Here is a 25,157-nt window from a genome sequence, read left to right as displayed (position 1 = left end):
TATGGAAGATTTACTGCTAAGTGAAGCAAGCTAGACTATGAAGGAGAGACACTGTATGTCCCCATTCAATATATATTGAATGTCTGCACTTTATGGCAGAAACTGAAAGACTGGAAGGTTATAAAGTCATAAAGAGCAACTGTGAATACTAGAGACAGTGTGAGAGGAGGGTGGGAAATGAGAGTGAGAGGGAGGGAATCAAGGAGAAAAAGAAAGAAGCAAAACATTTAAGGTACACAAAGATAGAACATTATTTGTTGATGATAACATGTATGATAATATCTTTGGACTAAGGCACAGTGTATTTATGATGGGAAAATTAATTTGGCATACTGTAATGATATATAGTGATTGAATGTAAAAATATTTAAAAAATAAAACAAAAAACATACAAATTCAATGCAATTCTGATCAAACTATCAGAGATATTCTTCACAGTAATTAAAAAAATCATAAAACTTGTCTGGAATTATAAAAGGTCTTATATCACAAAAGCAACACTATGCAAAAAGAATAAAGTAGGAAGCATCTCACTTCTTGACCTCAAAATATATTACAAGGCTATGACAATCAAAACAGCATGGTATTGGCTCAAAAACAGGTACAAAATATATTACAAGGCTGTGATAATCAAAACATGGTATTAGCACAAAAACATACATTTTAATGATCAATGGAACAGAACTGAGACAGAATTGAGAACCCAATAAACCCCAAAACATAGAGCCAACTGATCTTTGACAAAGGCAAATCTGGTAAAATTTTCACAAGAAAATCTCTTTAGCAAATGGTGCTGGAAAACTGGATATCTGCCTACAGAAAAATGAAACCAGACCCCTACCCTTCACCACTAACAAAAATCAACTCAAATGGATTAAGGATCTAAACATAAAACCTCAGACTGTAAAACTACTGGTGGAAAACACAGGGAAAACTCTTGGAGACAATGGAGTAGGCAAAAACTCTTTATTTTTTATTTTATTTATTTTTTGAGAGGTTTTTGCTATAGGGCGTGTGCGCTTGCTAGAAAAACAGAGACAGAAAGTCAGAAATCACCCCTTAGGGGGGTCACCCCCTGGGGGGGTTGGCCACATTGAAATCCCTTCTCCTCTAGGGATCTTGGGCACACATGTGCACGCACCTGGCATGAGTTTAAGCCACCAGGTTCAGGACTCAAACTGGGGTCAACTACATGGGAGACCAACAACACAGCCTTTATGCCATCTGCTGGTCCCAAAAACTCTTTAAAGAAGACCCTTCCAAACAGAGGAAATAATCCCAAAAGTAGACAAGTGGGACTACATTAGGCTAAAAAGCTTCTGCACAGCAAAAGAAACAAAACTAGAATCAATCTGACTGGTGTCTTTAAAGAAGTAGACACAGAAAGACAAAGAAGGACGTGCCTACACAGAGGGAGACTGCATGAGGACACAGAGAAGGCGCCATCTGTAAGCCAAAGAGAAAGGCCTCATAAAAAAGTCCTATCCATGCCTTGATCTTAGATCTTCATCTTCCAGAATTGTGAGAAATATACTTTTTCATTTTTGCCATCGGGTACATGCACTCACTGGACAGAGCCAGAGAAAAACAGAGAAGGAAAGTGAAAAATTGCCCCCTGGGGAATTGGTCACATCCTACTCTCTTCTCCTGGGATTCTGGGCATGCACATGAGTCTGGTGTGATTTTCAAGCTGGCATGTCCAGGACTCAAACCATGGTCAGTCATGTGGGAGTTTAGTGTCTTAACCACCATGCCAATGTGCACCTTCTTTTTTTTTTTGTTCTTTTTTTTTTTTGGAGAGATTTTCACTGTAGGGCGTGTGCGCTCGCCAGACAGACAGAGGGATCTTGGGCACGCACGCACACGCGCCCGGCGTGAGTTTTAAGCCACCGGGTCCGGGACACGAACCGTGGTTGACTACGTGGGAGTCCAGCGACATAGCCATTACACTAACTGCTGGTTCCCTTCCCCACTTCTTTGTTCTTTAAGGCATCCAGTCTGTGGTACTTTGTAATGGCAGTCACGGAAATTTAACTCACCATCCTAAATGAGAATGGGATTGTTAGGAACAGTAGAACGTCTAAACTGTCCCTCTTATTTTGGGGATGAGAATGTATAGTTGGAGCGAATTCTTTAACACAACACCCATCATGAGCCTTCTGAAAAACTCACAGAATGTACCCTCAGCCAGAAATCGCTGTTAGTGCTACATAGATGCTCTATCATGGTGTTAGGGGAGGGCCAAGTTCTGATCAGCACCCAGGGAGGCAGGCGTGGTGCACCTCCTGCTGACATTGCAATCACTTTGGCTGCTGTGCCTTTTCCTCCTCCAGAAAAGCCCAACCCTGTCTGCTGGTCTCTGCAGTGGCTGGGCCAGACCTGTTGCAAGTAGAGAACAGCCATGCAGTCAGAGGAGTTCGAGTAGCTTGAACCCAATTCTGTAGTCAGTTTTCAGAGAGAAGAAAAAAGCAAATCAGAAAGAGTATGAGGAAAGTTTGTAAAAGGAATCAAAACCAGAACTGAGCTTTAAGGGCCTACTGGGAAAAACAGATCCTGAAGAACCCTTACTTTACTGATGGGGAAGCTGGCTCCAGGAGGTAGACATTCACAAGGCAGGCACAGTAAGTGGTGGGTGGGTTGGTAATAGCTGCATTGATTCTAATCCAGGTCACACTCTAAGATCACATATATTCTACCATTTTCTCATATAGCCTCACTGAAAATTATTAGATTTTTAAAGTTTGTTCTAGGGTGCATGCACTTGCAGGGGTAGGAAGAGAAAGTGAGAAAGCACCCCTCAGGGGGATAGCCTATTGTAATCCCTTCTCCTCCATTCTCCTCTTGGGTTAGGCACTCATATAACATGCCAGGGTGATTTTCAAATCCAGGACTCAAACAGCCAAGTTGGACATGTGGGATTCAGCTACCTTAGCCTCTATGCCACCTATGGCTCTTACTGAAATATTTAAAGGACTTACCAATTGAATATTTCCAGTGATTTAAGGTATCTATTCAATTACTACAAATACCATGGAAAACAACTATAGACACCTGAGACAGTGTGGGAGGAGGGTGGGAAATGGCAAAGAGTGAGAAATTGGGGGGAAAATATATATAAACATACACGTGTGTGTGTGTGTGTGTGTGTGTGTAACTAGAACTGGAAAATTATTGATGATCACACGCATGATTAAGCCACTATGCGGTATATTCTGGGTGGGAAATCACATTTTGTATGTTGTGATGATGCTCAGTGAATGAATGCAAATTAATTCATTAAAAATAAAAATAAATATATGTGTGTGTGTGTATACTCACACACGTATACACATATATGTATACACACACTCGTATATAGAGTTAGATATACGTATATAAAGGCTGGCCCATGGCCTGTGGTTATATAACCCACATGGCCAACTTCAGGGTTCAAGTCCTGGGCCAGTAGCTTGAGAAACATGCCAGGCATATGTGTGTGCATGCCCAAAACCCCAGAAAGAGGGAGAAATGGAAGAGGAAGGAATTGCAACCTGATCATGCCCCATGGGGACGCTTTCTCATTTTCTCTCCCTCTCTCTCTCTGGACAGTGCACATGCCTTCTGGCAAACTGAAAAAAAACAAACAAACAAACAAAAATAAAATGTCTGCTACCTATCAATGACGAAAAAGAAAAAGGAAATGAGACTCCAGAGCTAGAGCTGCCCCCAAGGCAGACAGCACTTGCAGCCTCTGGGGACCCACTCCCTGGCCCTTGACCTGCAGTGCTGCCTTGCCTCGCTACTCTTTTTCTTTTTTCTTTCTTACTTTATTTTCTTTTTAAGATGTTGTCATAGGGTGTGTGTGCTCGCCACAGAGAGAGAGAGAGAGAGAGAGAGAGAGAGAAAATGAGAAGTCACCCCCCATGGGGACAGCCGTGCTGCAATCCCTTCTCCATTCTCCTCTTGGGATTTTAGGCATGCACGGTATGCCTCGCATGAGTTTCAAGCCACTAGATCTGGACTTGAACTGTGGTCTGCCATGTGGGAGTCCATCAACATAACCACTACACGACCTGCTGTCCCCCCTCAGTTACACTTTTAACATCACCCCCAAATCACCAAGTTCTTACTTTTTCTTTACTAGCAATTCTGAAACTAAACATAAATCCCTGTTTTTCCCTTTTGCACTACAGAAGTGCCTTGAGGGTAGACAAGAAATCTTCCTTTTCCCCACAAATCTTTCTTTAATACAGGCTGGGCACGGAGTATACACAGTAACTAAATTAAAAAACCACAAGAAAAAAAAATTTGGACCAGCAGGTGGTGTGGTGGTTAAGGCACTGGATTCCTCCATGGCCAAATGTAGCTCAAGTCCCAAACCTGGTGGCTTGAAAATCACGCAGGGCATGTGTAATGTGTGCATGTGTGCATGAGTGCCTAGAATATCGAGAAGAGAATGGAGAAGGGATTGTGATATGGCCATCCCCCATGGGGGGTGATTTCTCACTTCCCCTCTGTCTCTCTCTGACAATAACAAACATGCTATGGGGGAAAAAAGTAAAATAAATAAACTTCTGTCCTTCTGTGGGCATCAAATCTATCCCATCTAATAATCCCTTGTCCTCTTCATATATTTTTTAAAAAGAACAAATCACTATTGCCACATTTAACACTTGTACATTTTATTTAATTAAATCGGCCATTGTACACATTGCAGCTATGTATTGTTAGTGTTGTATTTTTTCCCATTAACTAATACATGCCCTCAGAGATATATTCAATTAGTGTTATCACCATTGGAACAAGATGCTGATTCATCAACTGAAAATTCACTTCTTCTCACAGTATTCAAGTTTTTTGATAGCACAGCAAAAACCAAAATCAAAAAAGGTGAGTAACCAGTATGTTGTTACACAGACATCTGCACTGCAAATAACACAACGGAAATGCTTTTCTTGAGCTCCAGTGAAGATCTAGACAAAAAGGCCATGGTATGTCTCAGAAAGTTTCACTATGGACTTCGTTTTGGCTGTCAAAGAATGCTTTAATTTCTATCCAACTGCTAAAAAGTGCTAGCATTTGTGGCTTAGGAGGTCTGGCTTGTGAGAAACCTCTCTTCCAGGAAATTTTCTCTCCTGGCATTGTTCCTGTAAATGACGAAGTGCCATTGTGTGCCATGTTTGTTTTTGATATTTGGAGCAATGAGTCATTTTTTCACAATAGGAAAAGACCAGATAAAATTGAAAAATGTTCAACCTCTGGAGGTTAGACTCTATTTTTTTTATTTCATTTTCATTCAATATACTTTTCTTTAACAAATAACTGATTCGAAATGTATACTGTTTATATGAATATATTTGTGAATATATATATGTGTGTGTTAAAATGTTATACAGCTTCAATCACTAGAGGAATAAAGAACACATTGAAATCACTCAGTGTGTGACAGTCCCTTCTTTGAAGCAAACCAAGTGCATAAATGCACTTCAAAATTTCCAAGGGAGTTTGAATTTCAAGAAAATAAACCAAAAATTTTAACAAAACCAAAATTTCAGGGATTTTTTCATTCTTGTCTGCAAGCTGTAAAACAGACCTAGCTGGAAAGTGAAAAGTGCTCACTCAGGGTAAAAATTATTTCATCAGAAGAGGGGGTTTGACTGTGATTTTTGACTTATAAATGCTACATGCAGGTGTTAGAGAAGATATAAACCTTGGGGAGAAAATAAACCACTCCAACATGGTGAAGGGGTCTAACCTTTGCCTAGTGGGTAAATCCTGTTTTCAATTAATTATCTACAGTGCAGTGGCCAGAAGAAGGTACCACCAGTAAGACAGTGTGGTTTGCTAAAGCAGCAGTGAAAACTGGAAAACTACACTAGTTACAGCTGTTAAAATACCCTGCCAATGTGTCCAAAATCTGAAAGACCTGAAGATGCTAGCATGCCACAGGATGTAGCAGCCAACTGAACACCTCATTGTTTCCTTGTTGGCCATCTGCTCCCTCCATCCCCTCCCTTGAAGTGGCTGGTGGAGAGTCCTTAAGTCCTGGTTAGCCAGCACCAGCAGTGATGTCTGAGTTAGGATAGTTCTTCAAGGTTTTTAACACATCTTTAGCAAGGGGCATTGGAAGTTCTAAGGTCAAGATAGGTCTGAAGTGCTTCTTTTGCAGTAGAACTGTATTATCATTCGATTGTGTTAGCAATATCTTAGTCATTCAATGACTTCTAGAGGCCTTTTATTCCGTGATGCCCAGTGTAGTTATGATAGGCAGTGGTTTTACTTGTAATGCATTGGTCATCTGAACATTCAGTTATACATATCATTCATGGATACTCCTCTGAACGGTTCCTGTATATTGTCACTTGAAGAGGTCTGCAGATAACATTCTTCTGATCAACGAGTATTCATGAAGCTTGTGCAGAAGCAAAAAACATTAGAGGGTGGCTAGTTCCAGGATTAGCCCAGACATGACAAAGTAGTGGGTATGGCATCCAAAATGAAATATACTATCTTTGGTCACAAATTAGCTTATAGTTAAAGCGGGGTGTGGGGGGAAATAAAACTAAATGCAGGATATTTGCAAAAAGTGGCAATGTAAGAATTAGGCCAGTTAGGTCACTCCTTTAATGAGATGGGAAGTTGCATACGGAGTGAACAGGTGGTTTCTGGTGTGAGAATTGGGCAGCCTCTCATTTGGCCTCTTGCCTTGAGTCTTCCTTGTGGAAATGCCGAAGGAGTTGCTGGAGGTCGCGCTGGAGGTCGTCCTGGTCTATGGCTCCTGGTACATCCTCCAGATGCTCCAGGTCAACACACTTTCCACGCTGGTCCTGCACCACAGCCCTCTTCTGCGCAACAGCTTTATTCATCGTTGTTCTGGAGGGAAGCAGACAAGAGAAAATGATGCCCTTTCCTCACTGCTGAAAGCAGCCCTGGGTATGGCGAGCAAGCGTTATATAAGAAGTGCTTACTGTCTTACCTCTCTAGACATTGCTACATCAAGCTACTAGTATGACAGATACAGACATCTTTCCATTTCTTTCTTTGAACATGGTTTTACTATCTAAAATGACTTATGAGATTTTTAAAAGTGTGTTTTGGAACAAGTAGAATTTTTAAAAGCATTAAGAAATGTCTTAAATAGAGGCTAGTGATGCAGGGGGAGGCACTGGGACACACATGCGAACCTCTCTGGAAGTCAGTGCATGTGAGCCTGAGGTCTGGGCAGGCTGAGGCTGGGGGAAGAGCTCAGCATGAGGATCTGGTTGGGGGCCTTTCTCTCTCTCATAGGAGAAATAAAATTGAAAAAAATTTCAAATAAGTGAAACTGCTTTAATACAAGACTCTCTCAAGAAGTAACTATGCAATCAGTCATGCTTTGATTAAAACGCACTAATTAAAGCAGTTTTCTGACATAGGGACTCCATAAGTAACTTTTAACATCTCAGAAAAAATAACTTTTTAGTATGCAATATCTTAGCTGCCAGCTTAATTCTCAGTCATATCCTGACATAAACTTTCAAAAATTTATGTTGTAGGAGAACTTTTCTGTGAGATATAGATCTTTAAAACCAGAAATGTTCTGTTGAGACACAGTAAGGTGACTACCAATGAGAGATGAAGGTCTTCCCAGGCCTCAGACGCATCACTGGGAGATTGGGGGCGGGGGGAGGGAAGAAGAAGAAGAAAGGTGTTGGCAGACCAATGCCTCCGCTGGGCTCTCGCAGCCCTGGCACATCAGTGGCCTCTACTCACCTCACTTTCTTGGGACGAGTGCTTGAGTAAAGGGACTCTAACTCACTACTGTACCTCATACTATTATTTTCTTGTGTGTCGACTTAATAATGTAGTTTGTTCGCTCTCAGTTTTTCTTACTGTTTACTTGTAACTGTAACTCTTCATTCCAAGAATAGTTGATGAATTTGTCTTACATGCCAGGTGCTATTATAACATGTAGGAGAATCGAATCTTAGATAATTCAAGCAATACCCCAAATAAAAAATAGCAGTCAGTGTGCAATGGGGCCAAAAGCAAAGATCTCCTGAGCTTGAGTCCTAAACACAATGCCATGTGCACCTCTGCTTAAAACCCTGTAGGAGATGATCCATTCAGTAGGTTTCCCCAGAATTTCCATTGAAAGTTCTGCCTACCTTCTAACTCTGCATTTGTCAAAAACTTGAGCATGCACAGAAATATGAGTGTGCAAATGAACATGAGTGTGTACAGGAATACGATGAGTGTGCAGAGAAACTGGAGTGCACAAGAACTTGAGCATGAACAGAAACGTGTGTGTGCAGAAACATGGTGGGTGTCTTATGTCACCAATAGAGTTCTGCAACTAGCGAGCTGTGGGATTCAGGGAACTGAGAAGTCAGGATTAACTGGTCTCTAATCTGTTCTAAGCTGGAGTTCCCATAGTGTTAGGCCATGCATGATTTATATATGGTTTCATCTGAATAATTGGATGACAGACTTATAAGTTCAGAGTTAAAAAACATGTTATCCTTAATTTGTGCAGCACTTTTAAGGTTCTAAGAGAGCAATGACACTCTTCTAAGTTCCTAGCTGTTGCTATTTTTCACATTTGGTTGGGGAGGGTGGAACTGTGACAGAACCTTCAAGTTTTGGTGTTCCAGAGGCTTAAAATAGCTTTGAACTAGTAATATTGTACTAGAATGATGTCCTTTCTCTACTTTTCAATGAAGAAAAAGTGCGACAGTGACTTGGAGTCCCCCTGGTGTCTTTTAGCTGAAAAGCCAAGAGCATTTTACTAAGCACAATATTTACAGCACAACTAGAGTACACAGAGAAGAGCAGAGAGTGATTCCCCCGTTTGTGCATCAGATCTGTGTTGGAAGTGGGGCCCACCAGAGTGCCTCAGAGCCAGCCCCCTTTCTGTGCACAGAGACATCCTGCCTGTTTGTGTGACATTTTCTTAACTTACTAAAGCCTCGACTTCAGCATGGCTAGAAACATTCAGGTTCCTGGGTTAAAAAACTCATGCTCATGTTATTTGCTATTTACATGCAGAATCATTAAAAAATCATCCATTTAGTAATAATTTACTGAGATTGAGCTGAATGCACTGACTGATCACAAAATGTGCTTGTGAGCAAATGATTAGATTCTTCTTCCTATGGTCTCCAGATCTATCAACACAATGGATAACCCGGCGATTGGCTTCAACTAAGCTGATGCCTTACCCAGGGTATCAGACTGCGTAAGGTCACATCCACTGTCCCTACACCACGGTGTACCATAAGGCCTCACAAGGACATTCCAGGTATGACACCCTGACAGAGCTGTCACTTGACCAAAGCCTCCCAATGCAGGACAGTTGTCAACCCTTGGGGGCCTTTCAGGTATACATAGAGGTTCTGCCATTTTTTTTTCTTAAAATAGGAAAAAGTTTTATGGTGTTAGTTGACAAAGCATGCCATGCTAACCCAAACCTTTTAATTATTGATCCATCCTCTCTCAGGACTTCATTCTCTACTAAACTGGGGAAGTGGACTTTCATGTGTCTACCTGTATAACCCAAAGCCTAAGTAAGAGGAAAAAAGACAGAACTCAGAAGGAGCCACAGACTTTAAAACAGCCTATGAGTTTGCTTAATTGACAAAGTGAAAAGATGCACCTGAAATGATAAATGATAAAAACAACTCCAGTAGCATTCTTAATTATTAGGTTTTATTTATCGAGTCTCTTAAAGTTTTTCCATTTGCAAGGGAGAGTTGTTACATTATTTTATGAAGCTGCTAACTGACATCCAGACGGATGGGCTTTACCTCCCTTCTCGCCTCGCTCCAGGGCTTTCTACGGGAAACTCTGACGACAGATTCGATGACCAGAGTCCAGACGAACAGGACCCAAAGTGCATACTGAGGCTCAGGTAATTCAGGTTTTGACAGTCTAAGGTTTCAAGTTGTCTAATAAGAAAACTAAATTAATTTAAATAAGGTTTGCTTTTTAGTATCTCAATGCATTCATATGTGTGTGTGTGTGTGTATGTGTGTGTACATGTGTATATATGTGTCTGAGTATCTATATGTGTGTATATGTGTGTGTTTGTGTATGTGTGTGTATGTGTACATGTTTGTATATGTGTGTATGTGTGTATATGTGTGTATGTGATGCACATGTATACACACATGCATACACATATACACACACATATATACACATATATAATATACACATATACACACACATATATATAATATACACACACATACACACACTAAACTCTCAGTATATTTGTGGTGTGACAAAGGACACACATATAGTATTTCACATAAAAAAAGTCAATAACAAAAATATTTTGTAGATGTTTGTACATTGCCTGTGACCTCTTAGCAAAACCCTTGAGGGTTTTGAATTTTAGGTCTTTTTCCTTTTGAACTTTGGAAAGGTAATATGATGTGTATACTAGATATTTCTAACACCACAGAGGAGGTAGAAATGGCACCCTGTAAACAATCAGTTGATACCAACAGCAAAGCATATGAACATTTACCCTAAGAAGTCTGTAAAAAACTTCATGTCTTGGGAACCAGCAGTTAGCATAATGGATATGTTGCTGGACTCCCACGTAGTCGGCCGTGGTTCGCATCCCGGACCTGGTGGCTTAGAACTCACGCCGGGCGCGTGTGCGTGCCTGCCAAAGATCCCGAGAGGAGAATGGAGGAGAAGGGATTGTGGCATGACCATCCCCCCTGGGGGGTGATTTCTCGCTTTCTGTCTCTATGTCTCTCTCTGTTTGTCTGGCGAGCGCACGCACCCTATAGCAAAAATCTCTCCAAAAAAAAAAAAAAAACAAAACTTCATGTCTTAATAGCTCTGTGTCAGTTTATATAAAATTTTATAGCCGAATTTGCTTACTACTCACTTATGACATTCCTTCAGGGTCTCAGAATTTTAGGATTTTAAAACTGTAGATAAGTCACAGTTGGTGCATCCTAACTGTTAGAAACCAGGACTTTAGTTATATATTTTTTCAATTTATATTATAGAATATATCTGAATTTTCTTTAATGCCTATCATTGGCTATATTTGAAAATACCTGCTAGGATGAATAATTTGTAACATCTTTATTTTTTTCCTTACTAACAGGGAGTATAAGACACTTTTGACTTTTTTTTTTTTTTGAGAGAGTTTTTTTTTGTTATAGGGCGTACGTGCTCCCTGGAGAGGGAGAGACAGAGAGACTAAAAGTGAGAAATCAACTCCCCGGGGATGGCAATGCTGTAATCCCTTTTCTTCCATTCTCCTTTATGGTATCTTGGGCACACATGTACATGTGCCTGGTGTGATTTTCAAGCTGCCGGGTCTAGGACTTGAACCGCAGTCGACTACGTGAGAGTTCAGCAACATAACCATTACACCATCTGCTGGTCCTGACACTTCTGACTTTTAAAGATGTATAATTGTGCCCCAACTCCAGAGCTGTTTTAGCAGAAGTGAACCCTGGTCATCTGGAATTTTAAAAACTCCAAAGTGACAGGAATGAACACAACAGTCTGGGGAGTGGCTGCCTCGCTGCGCAGATTACTCAGACAGAAATGGCGCTCTCTTAATCACCTGTGCTTGAGTTCATGTACAGAATGATAAAATGACAATTTTCTTTTTAAACATAAACAAAACATATAATAAACACACAAAAAAGACAAACTAATGATGCTTCTATACCTCTTCAAAGTCATCTTTGGCTGAAGGAAGGTCAGTGGCTAAACTAGAATCCCCCAAGTGCTTCTCCAGCCTCTCCCCATGCACCACGGTTGTTTTCACAACTTTGCTGACTCGACGGCCTTCTACTGGCTCAGCCTGAAACTCTGAGGTCCTGGACAAGATGCTGGGCTCAGACAACGTCACCTGATGAATGAAGGACACACACAGAGGACTTCTGACTGCCACAATGTAATGAATATTCTCTGAGTTATAAAGTAAAACAATGAAAATGAAACAACTGAAATGTTACACACTAGCCTTCCAGAAAATAGTATTAGGATGTAGAATTAGGGGGAAAAAAACTTAAAATCTACTGGTACTATCTACATAATGACTGAATCTCCATACTATACCAACCATTACTAGTCACTTTTAAAAAAAATTATTGGCCTGTTTTATAACTAGAAACCGACTACTGAGTGCAGTGTAGATGAAACAATGTGAGGGTAAACTCTTTCCACATGTTTAAATGGCTTTTTTTGGGGGGACTATGAAGATAAAAGTTCCCCCTCCCCTGAAGAGCTTTAAAAGCTATGAAAAATCGAACAGATTTCTAGAGAATCTTGTGTCTCAATAACTTTTTGAAGATGTGAATAAATGGCAAAATGGTAAGAATTTCACATTATATGTCAAATAGTGTGAACATGTCCTTGAAAGAAGTAAATAAAATAGGAAAAAAAAAAAACTAAATGAAGGAGTTTCTTGATCCCAACTTCAGTGACTCTGAAATGTAGACATCTCTGTGTTAAATATTTATCTTTGGTGATCTTCAGAAGGCGAGTCAACCAGGCACAAGAGCTGTAATAATTCGTACACAGGCTGTTCGTAACATTTTTGCTGCTTGTACAGCAAATGGGATTTTTTCTTTTTTCCTTTTTTTAATTTGTGAGAAGGGCATGCACTTGAGAAAGCTGGATGGGGTGAGCAGGACAGTGAGAAAGCAGCCCCCAGAGGGATGGCGACACCAGTCTCTTCTCCTCCATTCTCCTCTCAGGATCTTGGGCACACATGCACTTGAGAAAGCTGGATGGGGTGAGCAGGACAGTGAGAAAGCAGCCCCCAGAGGGATGGCGACACCAGTCTCTTCTCCTCCATTCTCCTCTCAGGATCTTGGGCACACATGCACTTGAGAAAGCTGGATGGGGTGAGCAGGACAGTGAGAAAGCAGCCCCCAGAGGGATGGCGACACCAGTCTCTTCTCCTCCATTCTCCTCTCAGGATCTTGGGCACACATGCACTTGAGAAAGCTGGATGGGGTGAGCAGGACAGTGAGAAAGCAGCCCCCAGAGGGATGGCGACACCAGTCTCTTCTCCTCCATTCTCCTCTCAGGATCTTGGGCACACATGCACTTGAGAAAGCTGGATGGGGTGAGCAGGACAGTGAGAAAGCAGCCCCCAGAGGGATGGCGACACCAGTCTCTTCTCCTCCATTCTCCTCTCAGGATCTTGGGCACACATGCACTTGAGAAAGCTGGATGGGGTGAGCAGGACAGTGAGAAAGCAGCCCCCAGAGGGATGGCGACACCAGTCTCTTCTCCTCCATTCTCCTCTTAGGGTTTTGGGCACAGAAACCCAGCATGTCTTTCAGGTCATCAGGTCTGGGACTTGAATCGCTCAGCTGGCCACGTGGGGTCCAGCCACCCTAACCACCATGCCGCCATCTAGCCTGGGGTTTTACTTTTCTAAAATCTGACTTTCGGATTTCTGTTGTGGTCAATTATGAATGAAATATAAAACAGAAATAAAAAGAATCCAACCAACGTAATGAGTTTAATGACTACAAATTTCCATGGTGGTTATTTTAAAGGTACACAGACTCATGAATAAAGGAAACGAAAGAAACAAACAAACAGAGGGGGTAGCTGTAAGCAGGAGCAGAGAAGTGAGGCCAGCAGGACCTCTCTAGCCACCTCGTCTGAACTCCAGGTGGAACCAGGTGGTCTCACCTCTGACTGTGTGGTGTCGCTCTTCAGCACAACACGCTTTATGACTCTGGAGTAGCCGTCCCCCTCCTCAATGCTGACAGGCTCTTGTGGCATCCCTTGCATTGTCACCTCTTCTTTCTCTACGCCGTCAGATGATACATACCGCCTAATGATTTTCCTAGTAACCTGAAATGTATTTCATGTATGTTTCTTTTTTTTGGAGAGGTTTTTGCTATAGGGCACATGTGCTCGCCAGATAGAGAGAGAGAGACAGAGAGACAGAAAGCAAGAAATCACCCCCCAGGGGGAGAGTCACACCACAATCCCTTCTCCTCCATTCTCCTCTCAGGATCTTGGGCATGCACGCGCATGCGCCCGGAGTGAGTTTAAGCCACTGGGTCTGGAACTCGAACAGCAGTGAACTAGATGGGAGTCCAGCGACATAGCCATTATGCTAACTGCTGGCCCGTATGTTTCTTATTTTTGAGTCACGATATCACAGTATTGATACATGTTCTCACTCACTCACTCACTCTTTTTAAATTTACTATAGGGAGTGCATGTTCACTGGACAGCGAGAGAGAGAAAGCACATCCTCGGGGATGACCATGTCACAATCACTTCTCTAGTCTCCTCATGCGATTTTGGGCATAAACATACATGTGCCCAGTGTCTTTAAAGTCTCTGGGTCCAGGACTTGAACTGCATAGTCAGCCATGTGGGATCCAGCTGCCCTAACTATCATGCCACCTGGCTGGCCCAGTATTGATAAAGTTTTAAACAGGAGATTTGAAGTCACCCACATTAGGATACCTAGACAATACCTTCTTCACCACGGTGTGTCCGTGCTCATCGATGTACTCTTCTGTGACGGTTTCTGGGAGTATGTCAGGCATATCATCTCCCTGCACAGTTGGGAGAAAAGGGTTACTTCAGTGTCTGGCACTAATTCTGTGGGACTACACCCGAGTACTCAGAATGTGAGAAGTGTGAGAAATCACAAGGCAATGTTGAGAAGCATTGCTGAGATGCAAAATCCTGTCAGGTAGTTTGTTTAAAAGAAAACAAAGCAGATGGATAATAGCATGCTGAAGAGAACCTGACCAAAGTCAGATAAAACTTCACAAGCAGACAAGCAAAGACATAAGCAAGAGGTGAGGTGGGTGGGGCTGAAGAAGCCAAATCTTGGACTTTCTGGTTTGCGCTCTTGCAGGTAGGCTGCCAACGCCATTGCTTCTGCATCTCTGTACAAATAAAACTTACAAGAGTTAAAGGGTTAGCTTTCTAACGCCATGCACTTTCTCAGGAGCATGCTACACCCTCCTTGCTCCAGGCTGGCCACGCTCTAAGGGGACAGGAGCAGGACTGTCCCTGACGTGCAGTAATTCAGCAGCGGGTACCTGGATAATTACTCGCCGGCGGACAACCCTGGTAGTTACCATCGCCTCCTCATCTGAGCTGGCCTCCAGCTTACCTAATTCCTCTGTTAGTTCCTGGAGGAAGCATGGAAGCATTGTTTTGTTTACCATGCAAAGAGTGATTTTGTAGCCTACTTCTGTGTTGGTTCACATTGTTCTCAAGGTTTTATTCATGGAGGCTTTGGCAGGAAAGTTCGCAGGGCAGAAACAAGTGTGTGCTGGTCTCAAGCTTCAGTAGGAAAAGAGTATTTTTTTTTTTTGGAGAGGTTTTCACTATAGGGTGCGTGTGCTAACCAGACAGACAGAGACATAGAGACAGAAAGCAAGAAATCACTCCCCAGGGGAGATGGTCACGCCGCAATCCCTTCTCCTCCATTCTCCTCTCGGGATCTTGGGCACACACGCACACACGCCCGGCATGAGTTTTAAGCCACCGGGTCCGGGACTTGAACCGCGGTCGACTACGTGGGAGTCCAGCGACATAGCCATTACGCTAACTGCTGGTTCCCCAGAACAGAGTATTTTTGATGAAGGAATGAAATAAAAAATTCTGAAATCCTGACACCTAAAAAAATTCTGACACCAGAAAATCCATTGACCAACATCTGTTCAAATAAACAAGTAGCTTGCCCACCTGACTTCTTGTACTTAGACTCCTCATAAATAACTGCGTATCAACGTAGAGCCTTAGCCGCACAGTAACACCGTGAGCCATTACCACTCTAACTCAGGCTTGGAATGACCAACCCCAAAATATAGGATTATCTTATGTTTTTAGCAGAACATTCCTGCAGAAGTCAACATTCCCTCAGTTGTTATCTAGTCAGTAGTGCATGTCTCTGGCTTTAAGAAAGATGCTCTGTGGGTAATATTAGACTTATTTTGCAGAGAAGTTGACATGCAGAGACCAATCAGGTTTTATGGGTTTGTCCCAAAGTCAGAGTTGTGGCTAAGAACCTTTTTTTAGATTAGAATATTTCTTGGAGGTCACATATCAAATCACTTTTCCTAATGGAATGTTGTTTGTTAACAAAAGGAAAAACTCAACTAAATTTGCTTAACATATTTTAAAATTACCAGTTATAGTTCTGTATTCTCCTTTGTTAAAAAAAATGTGCACCCTAAATCAAAATATACTTCAAATACTATTACGAAACTACTGTCTAGGAATACGGTCAGCAAGAGGAGTCACTGAAATTGGATTCCTAATCAGGCTCATGAGAAATTAAGGTCAACACAGGAAGCTTAGGGGACATTACTAGTGTTTTCCAAGAGCAAGTGGAACAGGCCTGTGTAAAGCAGGTGGATTGCAGAACGATTTTTTACAAGCGTGTGGACCTGGGTAGAATAAATTAAATATATGAGTTATATTAATGTTTCAGGTCTAGACTTCACTTAGCCTATTGGTTCTTAAGCTGAATTTGGAAACTTTTAAATCCAAATGGCATGTGTAAAATGTCTTTTCCTGTATTCATATCAGCTTGGGACTTGAAAGCTGAGCAATACTGTGTAAAGGCAAACTCGGAATAAGAACTCACTGATAGGGTGACTTCATCTTTAAGAACCACCCAAAGCAAGACACAGTCCTCATCTGCCTGGGGACGTTATTTTTGATAAATCCTAGTGGTGGATGTCACTGTCACAGTGAATAAAAATCAATGTAGATTTTAAGCTCAAAGATACGCTGCATCACTTCCCCTAAAATATTTAAATTCTTTCCTATAACTCATCTCTTATCACTAAGCCTTATATTGATGTTGTAAGGACACTCTAAAATATAAATTATCTTAAGTTCTACTACTTTTTCAAAGGAAAAAATAATATATAATTAAATTTATATTGAATTAATTTTAATGCAAAGGTGTTCCCATACTTCCCTGTTGTGAGAATCATCTGGGGAGTCAAGATGTAGATTCTCATTCTCCCTCCCCTCCTAGAGACACCTCCTGAGTCAGGAATTCTGGAAGGGACCAAGCTCCACAATTAATTCTGAGGCTATGACTCTGAGAATACGAGGTTTAACTGGTATCCTCAGATGGACCCTAACCCTCTTCACATCTTTGAAACTCAGTGACTTAGAAAATGCTGCAAGGGCCACCATCCAGAATCTAGGCATTCAGGAAAGCAATAAATTAGGCATACTTATCTTTTTCTAAGACTTTCCTAAAATAAATCAGAGAAAACATAATCTGAAAATTACCCTTCCTCTAATGAGAAAAATTTGCTCTGAGAGCTCAACTCCACCCAATATCACAGCCTGTGTGCTCATCACCCAGGACAATGCAAACGGAGACCCAGCAGGGCCACAGCACCACCCACAGCCAGCAGACCACCTGAGACAGTCTGTCCCTCTCACTAGCATTCATGCCTCAGTTTATTCATCTTGCGAGCCACGTCAGAGACATAGATTTCATGATAGTGATTATTTTTCTTATCAGAAGTGTTACTAGTGATAGAATTAGGGTCAATAGTTAAGCACCGGAATGACGTATAAACTCGTGTAAACTCGTGGGTTCTCAGGTTTTAAATAAGATTGAGGACTTCCCAAGGCCCAGGTTAGCTAATCTGCCAATGCGTTTTGTCTCAGAGTGAGAACATAACCATTAGAGAAATGAAAACCAGAGGAGATTTGGGGCTGTGCTACTGGTGGGCAGGAAAGTGGAGAGGAGGGGAAGTCTCACCTTCTCAAAAGATGCATCTTCACCGAGTCTCTCAAAGGTCTGTGGCTGGCCCTCCATGGATTCCACTATCATGAGGCTGTTTTTCTGATAAGTCTCCTCTCTGTGCTCTAAGGACTCCTCGGGTTCTTGCACAATGGGAGAGCCTCCTTTCTCTCTGGATGTTGGGGACTGGAGATCTGGTTCCTCCTCGGGAGGGGTACTGACTTCTTCAGGGGTTTTCAGAGAGCCAGGTCCCGCTGTAGCCTGCTGAGTTTCTGATGCTTCTGTTCTTGGGGTTGTCACACTGGAAGGAAAAGCCAATTATACCTTAGGGGCATCTACTTGCTTCTGTTGATCAAGCAAGAGAGCTGGAAAATGAGCTCATTTTTGGAGACTACAACAGGCAAAACAGGTTCTGTGTATTTGGCCAAGCAAGGAAATTTGAAGAAAAATAATACTGCAAGATATAGAACAGGATGCAGGTCATTAATTAGCATTGACAGAGAACATGTAAAGGTAAAAATCATCCTACAATGTATTACAGTTTCCTAACCTCTGAAAAGTACATTTATTATAATTTAATCTTTTCTTTGGTAACTAAAGTAATATTGAGGATTTGAAGAGTTTTACATAATATATATTTTAGATAATACAGCTTTTGAAGAATGAAAATTCTGATGAATTAGATAAAGTCACGTGTTAACTGTAAATAGAGTGAGGGTCTTATTGTACCTCTGAATACTATTATTCAACCCAGGATCTGCTGACACTGAGATCTTCTCCACTGGTGTAATCTGGAGTTACGTCAGTGCGAGCTTTGACAATCTCAGTTTCCAGGTAAGGAAGTCCTCTGCCTTTTCTGCTTCTTTCTGGCATAGCGGTTTCCTGTTGTACCACTCAGCCACTGCCCAACTGCCTCTCCAGTGCCCCTGCTGTCCCCCCTCCCTCTCCCCTTGGCCTCTCTCTTCCTCATCTCTGCCTTTGCGCTCTCTCCCCTGGGACTACAAGCAGGTCCTCCACAGGAGCTTGGGAAGGGAAGAGGCTTGGGAGAGGAGAGCTGCTTCATTACTAGGCCACCCTCATCTCACATTCGGAGGCTGCAGGACAAAGCCCAGGCATTGACCAGAAGATGCTGTGCTGGGCCTCATGGATGTCCAAGTCTCGGGCTAAGAGAGGCAGAGTTGCTTTCTCAGGATCTGTTCTCTCTCCCAGACCCAGTGTACTATAAGCCGCTCTTTCTCTTTTGCTTCCATGAGGCCTGGAGTACGAGTTCTGAGCTGCATCAAGCTCTGTGGCACCCTCTGTCTCCTGCTCCCTAAGAAACTCCTCTTTGTTCTCACTCTAACCCACCCCACTTCACTGTAATGGTGCTTTACTCTGTGTGGACAACTTCCACTGCATTTGTATTCTCACATTAGCCACCACGGGCCACGGGCCACCACAGGCCACGGGCCACCACAGAGACGCTGCCCCATGTGTGCTCCCACATGGGGGAAGCACAGAGCAGGCCATGTCTGGGCCACCCCAGAGCACAGGAGGTGTGGCCATCACACAAGTGACAACTGTGTCACCTCATGACACTAACTTCTCACACAAGGCTTCTGCAGGGCTCTCTTAGACCTTAAGCCCGTGAGATGAGGGGAGTGCATGTTTTCACCGTGACTTTGGATGTGGAAATGGAAATGCAAACCACGGAGGCACTGTTGGCCTCAGGGCTGCAAGTGGGCCCGACAGGTGTATGCCACACAGCACAGTCAGTGTCTCTTAATCGTTTCCGTTTTCCCCCATAGTTCTGTCATGTGTTACTGGTAGGGTCATTAAAAGTATTTAAAAACTGCTTGCACTCCTATGTGCCTAGCACCCTCACCACATTGGCCTATTTTTTAGGAAATACACTTGACAGGCTTTCTTTCTTTGAAACTCACAAGTATTTCTGCTGATATTCAAGAGACAACACTCCAGGCAGCTCATGCACCTTCCCTGAGGAACCCTGCTGCACATGCTCGGTGGGAGTCTGCATAGGGGCAGCTGTAGCCCAGTCGTCCCCCTCTGTCTTGGAAATGCAGTCCTGGAAAGGGGGGTAACTGGCAGAGATGTCCTCCTCTGACACGATGGGGGGGCGGTCACAGGTCTCGCCTTCTTTGGAAATAGTTTGCTCCTCATCCTGCTCCTGCTGGACCGCACACAGCTCCTCCTGAAGAACCGAGAACCCTGGTGGGGAGACAGTTTAAACTAAGCATTTGCTGGAAGCCCATATACAGTCAACACCTTGTATTAAGTAACAGCGATTCCCACACCCTAAACTAGGCCATGACTACAAAGACAAGCAGGACACGGAGGTCTGTCCCAGGACAACACCTGGGGCTGTGGGGAAGGGGCAGGGCAGGCATCCCAGTGGAGGGGAACGCCAAACCTGGGGAAGCACTTAGAAAAGAAGGACAGAGGGTGAGAGCACCATGGAGACTTCCGAGCAGTCGGAATCATTCTGTGCTAGTCAAGGCTTAGGCTCTGAGTGGCAGGAAGACCCTGCTGCTACTAATGACTGGGAGTTGGCAGGTGGTTTGGAGGTCCAGGTAGCTGGATCCCACATCACCAGCTGAGTGGTCTGAGTTCCGGACCCAGCACCTTGAAAGATACTCTAGGCACAGTATGTGTGCAGGTCCAAAATCCTGAGAGGGGAATGGAGAAGGGACTGTGGCATGCCACCCCCTGGGAGGTGACTTCTCATTCTCTCTCTGTCCCTGTCTCTCTCCAGGGAATGCATGTGCCCGACAGCAAAACTAATCACCATCATCATAGTAATAATAATGATTAATAGCAGGGCCAGCAGGTGGAGTGGTGGTTAAAGTGCTGGACTCCCACATGGCTGACTGCAAATCAAGTCCCAGACTTGGGAGCTTCAAAATCATGCCATGTGCATGCATGCCCAAAATCCCAAGAGAAGAATAGAGAAGGGACTGCAGTGTGGCCATCCTCCCAGGGGGGATTTTTCGGTTTCCTTCTGTCTCCCTGCAGCAAGTGCACATACCCTACAACAAAAACGTAAAGAAGAAAGAAAGAAAGAAAGAAAGAAAGAAAGAAAGAAAGAAAGAAAGAAAGAAAGAAAAGCAGCTACATTTGAATATCTATTCTGTATCAGACACATCTTAAGTGTTGGCAGGTGTTAGCTCCCTTAGTTCTCACCACGATGTTCCAGGTCAGTGATCTCCACAGAGTGTTTTGGGCCAGCCTAAGGGGTTTCGGCATATCCAGGGCAGCAAGTCACCAAAAGCTTCCTAGCAGAGGGGTGGCTGTCATTCACTCAGGAGATATGTAATGAACATCGACTATGCAGAGGAGCGGTTTAGATGCTAGGTACAGCAACCACAAGGTAAAAAAGGCCCTGCTCTATGCAGAGCTGCATTTCTGCAGATGTATTATGACACACATTGGGAAGACATGTGGGCCAGGAGAAGCCTGCCGAGTAAACAGATCCAGCACAGCTAACAGACTTGGGAAGAGCTCCTCTTACAAGGTGAGACTTGAGTAGCAACCTAAATAAAGTAAGAAAAAAAAGAATCTGATGATCTAGGGGAAGAGCTCTCCAGGGTGAAAGGAATAGAAAGTGCCACATCTCCAGAGTAGGAAAACGCTCAGAGAACAGCCACAGATAGGGCTAGAGAGAGAACTGGGGGATGGAGACAAGGTAAGAGGCTTTTGCTGAACACTGGTACAATCATCTTTCAAATCTATGAGAAGTAAGAAGCCAAAGAAAGGGAGACTGAAGAAAAGGAATAGCCACTAAAGAACGCCCGAAAAAGGAGAAGCAACAGTTGTTAAGTAACTTGATATCTGAGAACTGCCTACCGGATTTGGCAGTGGAGAAAAATTGGTGAATTTTAGTAGGTAGACTGGAAAGGAACATAGAGAGAGGTTGAGAGAGAATGGAAAGATAAAGAATAGTAGGAGAGATAGGAATTTAGACTGCTCCTTCGAAGAGGTCTGCTGTGAACAGGCCGGGGTAATGCAGGGCACCACGAGGGAAAGCGTCATTGACTCTGCGTTACTTTTAAAGATGGCAACCTAATAAAACAAGCTTTAATGTTGCTGGACATAGTTATAGGAAGCCAAAATGGACAGCTGCAGAAGAGTTAAGCCTCAGATTGAGTAAAAGAGGAGCAAATAATCTATAAAAGAAGAGATGAGGGCTTTAGCAACACAAGGAAATTTTACCTACTGCAGCAGAAGGGGGAGCACAGCATTTACATACTGTAAATTTTACTGTCTATTTTCCAGTGAAACAATATGGACATTTGCTTCTCATTATTCTTATTTTTTCTAAGAACTATTAAGCTTGGTCATAATCTCAGAATCAATAAAGAAAAGAGAAACATTGGAGGTTGGAAGCAAGAGGAGAAAACGTAAAACATAAATGAGCTAGCGGTCAAGTATACAATGAATGAGAATAGAAAAACTCTTAATATGAAAAAAGATGGCAGAGTCAACGGCTGGAGGTCCCAGTGCATCTGGGAAATTGTTAAATTTAAAAAAGAGGAAGTAAGTGCAATGTTCCATGTTAGGACCTGGAAGTAGTACAGCACTGGAACGGTGTATCGTGAACGGGTGGCTTGGTTATGGAACGGTGTATCGTGAACGGGTGGCTTGGTTATGGAACGGTGTATCATGAAGGGGCGGCTTGGTTATGGAACGGTGTATCGTAAATGGGTGGCTTGGTTAAACAAATACGACCTCAGTAGTGCCATCTTGGAACTGAGGGAAGAGACCCAGATGGGTGGATGGATCACCCACACTGACAGAGAAATAATGAGAATGCGCAGTGTGCAGGGGGAGGGAGCTACGAAATGGGCAGGGAAGTCTCAGGGTAGCAAGGCATGGAACATACCCTCACTGGAGGCCACAGTTCCTCTTCCCAGAGAGTCAGAGCTGGTTCTGTGCCTGGGTTACCCCCACCCCCACCCCACCCACGCACCCACCCACCCACACACACACATCATTTGACCTTCACTGTGATCCAGCGTAATGGTCTGTTCGATTTCTCCATAGCTGTGGCTGATGCGTTCCTGGAGAGGTTCTGTGCTGGTCTCCATGAGATGAACAATATCCATTCGATTGATCTTTGTGAGACATTCAATGAGGCTGGTATCTGAGATATTAGGGGAAAGCACTCATTATGTCTGAGAGGTATTCCTTCAAAAATCTCTCCCATCCATTGCCTTGCTACATTTTTTATATAATATAGGAACCAACCAAAGCATAATTAAGGGTCTTTGCAAAAATAAGCAGACAAAGAGATAGGCACAAAAATGCTAGCACCAAAAGGAAAGGACACAGTCTCTGAAAGTAGAACTGCGAGATAACATTACCATACAAGGTATCTGATTGTCTGATTAAAAAAATCATTTTTTAGGTATCGCTGTTGAGCAAGACATCTGTATCTTTAGCCTACATATGTTTCAAATATTGCATGGCATATACTTATACCAAAGTATTTTTTTTGACTGGCTGAGATTTAAATTTTTATTTTAATTTGCTAAATCTGACACCCTAACCTAGAAAAATATAAAGGAAAGAAATGAGAACTGTAGACTAGATGTAAGTAAGAGAGGGCCCTAGATAGATTATCTGGGAAACATTAAAGGACGTGACAAATTTAGACAAGTTAAGAGATAAGAAGCAGCTATATTCATCATTTCCCATTTTATTTGATGTGGTCAGAATACCACATATTGATATATCAAATATCAACCTGACCTTTTTTCCCTATTGAAGTTATTTAGGAGTAAAGAAATCAGGAACTGAAGGTAAGGTACTACTGATAAAACAATGCTAAATATAGCACTCATGTCCACTGTCAATAAGTAAGAAATTCTTTTTTTTTTTTAAAGAGATTTTTGCTGTAGGGCACATGGCACTCACCAGAGAGTCAGAGAGAGAGAAAGAGAGAAATCACCTCCTAGGGGGATGGCTACACTGCAATCCCTTCTGCTCCATTCTCCTCTTGAGATTTTGGGCATGCATATGTGCCCGGCATGAGTTTTAAGCTGCCGGGCCTGAGACTCAAACGGTGGTTGACTACGTGGGAGTCTGGCGACATAACCATTACTCTATCTGTTGGTCCCGATACATAGAACATTCTAAGTCTCGATTAACATTCCTGTTAGTAGTCAGTGCAGGTGCAATTTCTCATTAGTTAATGCTGTTCATATATAATGTAAGTTTTTGAAAAAATATACAGTCTGTATATTTTTAAAAAGTATATTTAAAATATATTTTAGAAATGGGAACAGTTTGTTTTCATTTGCTTACAGCAGTACTTCATGTTAATAATACTTGTTATTTTATTATTTTAGTGAATTTCTAAGAACAAGGCGAAGAGCAAGACATCACCATCTTCTACCAAGTATCTTCCTCACAGTCCCCACCTACCTGTGGCGTGCTCCCCATCCCTTTCTAGCCAGTACTTCAATAGTGCGTGACTCTGGTCTTGAAGGGAATTAGGGTTCTCAATGCGAATCTGATGAATTTGTTCCTCAGTGAAATCCAGTTCTCTTGCTAACTCTAGGAGAGAAAATGCTACATTGTAAACTCGTTAAAGTCAAGACTTGAGTCTTCCCCAGGCTTCGAGATCTGAGTGAGGCCCTGTGTCTGGGTTCTTTCCGGTTACCCCTGTGTATGAGAAGTGGCTCCCACATGTCTGTCTCTCTAGCACTAGCTGTGGATTTCTCCTCACCTTGGGGCAGAACTGCTGACCCACAGTGGTCTCAGTGAGTGTGAGGTGGTGATGACCAAGTACCTGTAACTCTGGTCAATTTGCTTCCAAAATGCAAACAAGACTAACATGAAAACTCTTAACCAATGTAATGGAAAAATAAATGACTGAAGACAACAGAAATGACCAGTTCTCACTTTTAATCATGGTAGGTGATATTTTAGGACCATAAACTCTGTTTGTAGGTACTTGGATAAATATTGGTTGTGCCTGTATTGTAATGCTGGATAAACTCCTTTATTTCATTCAATGTCCCATAAAGAAGAGGTCCAGGAAGCGTTAATTGACCTAGGAGGACTCTACTAGGCTTTTTCTTAAACTTCACCATTAATATTCTACATGAATGCTTTCACAGTCAGGTTTGTGTGTAAAGAGAAAAGCCTTGTTAGAGGGCAATTTAGTAATGTCTTTCAAAATTAAAAATATACAGTTCCTTTATCCAGCAATTCTACTTCCAAGAATATGACTTACAGATATACTCACAAAACATACCAATGCACAAGGGTATTTATTGCTATTATCAGAAAGCACCCTAAAATCTCTCACAAAGGCCATTGATAAAACTATGGAACCTCCACACAGTGGGTTAAGTAACGCCCATCTCTCACCTTTGACAAAAATCAAGTCAAGGTGGATCAAAGATCTAAATCTAAGACCTCAAACTATAAAACTGCTCCTGGA

The 25,157-nt window shown here is 42.5% G+C and overlaps 1 protein-coding gene across 30 annotated transcripts in view; it reads right to left on the bottom strand.

Moving 5' to 3' along the window:
- Positions 1-4,640: 4,640 nt before the first annotated feature.
- Positions 4,641-25,157, bottom strand: part of ANK2 (ankyrin 2) — a 333,322-nt gene continuing 312,805 nt past the window's right edge. For 15 of the 30 annotated variants that reach the window (XM_027765833.1, XM_027765842.1, XM_027765837.1 and 12 more), the window contains 10 exons: positions 24,134-24,265; positions 22,707-22,850; positions 19,633-19,918; positions 17,729-18,011; positions 15,030-15,122; positions 14,454-14,534; positions 13,651-13,815; positions 11,666-11,848; positions 9,429-9,520; positions 4,641-6,852 (listed from right to left, as the gene is read on the bottom strand). In XM_027765833.1, the coding sequence (XP_027621634.1) occupies positions 6,669-6,852; positions 9,429-9,520; positions 11,666-11,848; positions 13,651-13,815; positions 14,454-14,534; positions 15,030-15,122; positions 17,729-18,011; positions 19,633-19,918; positions 22,707-22,850; positions 24,134-24,265 (1,643 nt within the window). In that variant the 3' untranslated portion in view covers positions 4,641-6,668. The remainder of the gene's footprint in view (positions 6,853-9,428; positions 9,521-11,665; positions 11,849-13,650; positions 13,816-14,453; positions 14,535-15,029; positions 15,123-17,728; positions 18,012-19,632; positions 19,919-22,706; positions 22,851-24,133; positions 24,266-25,157) is intronic. The other 15 variants (XM_027765857.1, XM_027765858.1, XM_027765855.1 and 12 more) reach the window with 5 other exon arrangements.

The sequence above is a fragment of the Tupaia chinensis genome, unplaced genomic scaffold, assembly GCF_000334495.1.
Source record: "Tupaia chinensis unplaced genomic scaffold, TupChi_1.0 Scaffold139767_1, whole genome shotgun sequence".
Lineage (NCBI taxonomy): Eukaryota > Metazoa > Chordata > Mammalia > Scandentia > Tupaiidae > Tupaia > Tupaia belangeri.
This window is presented reverse-complemented; position numbering and strand designations above follow the sequence as displayed.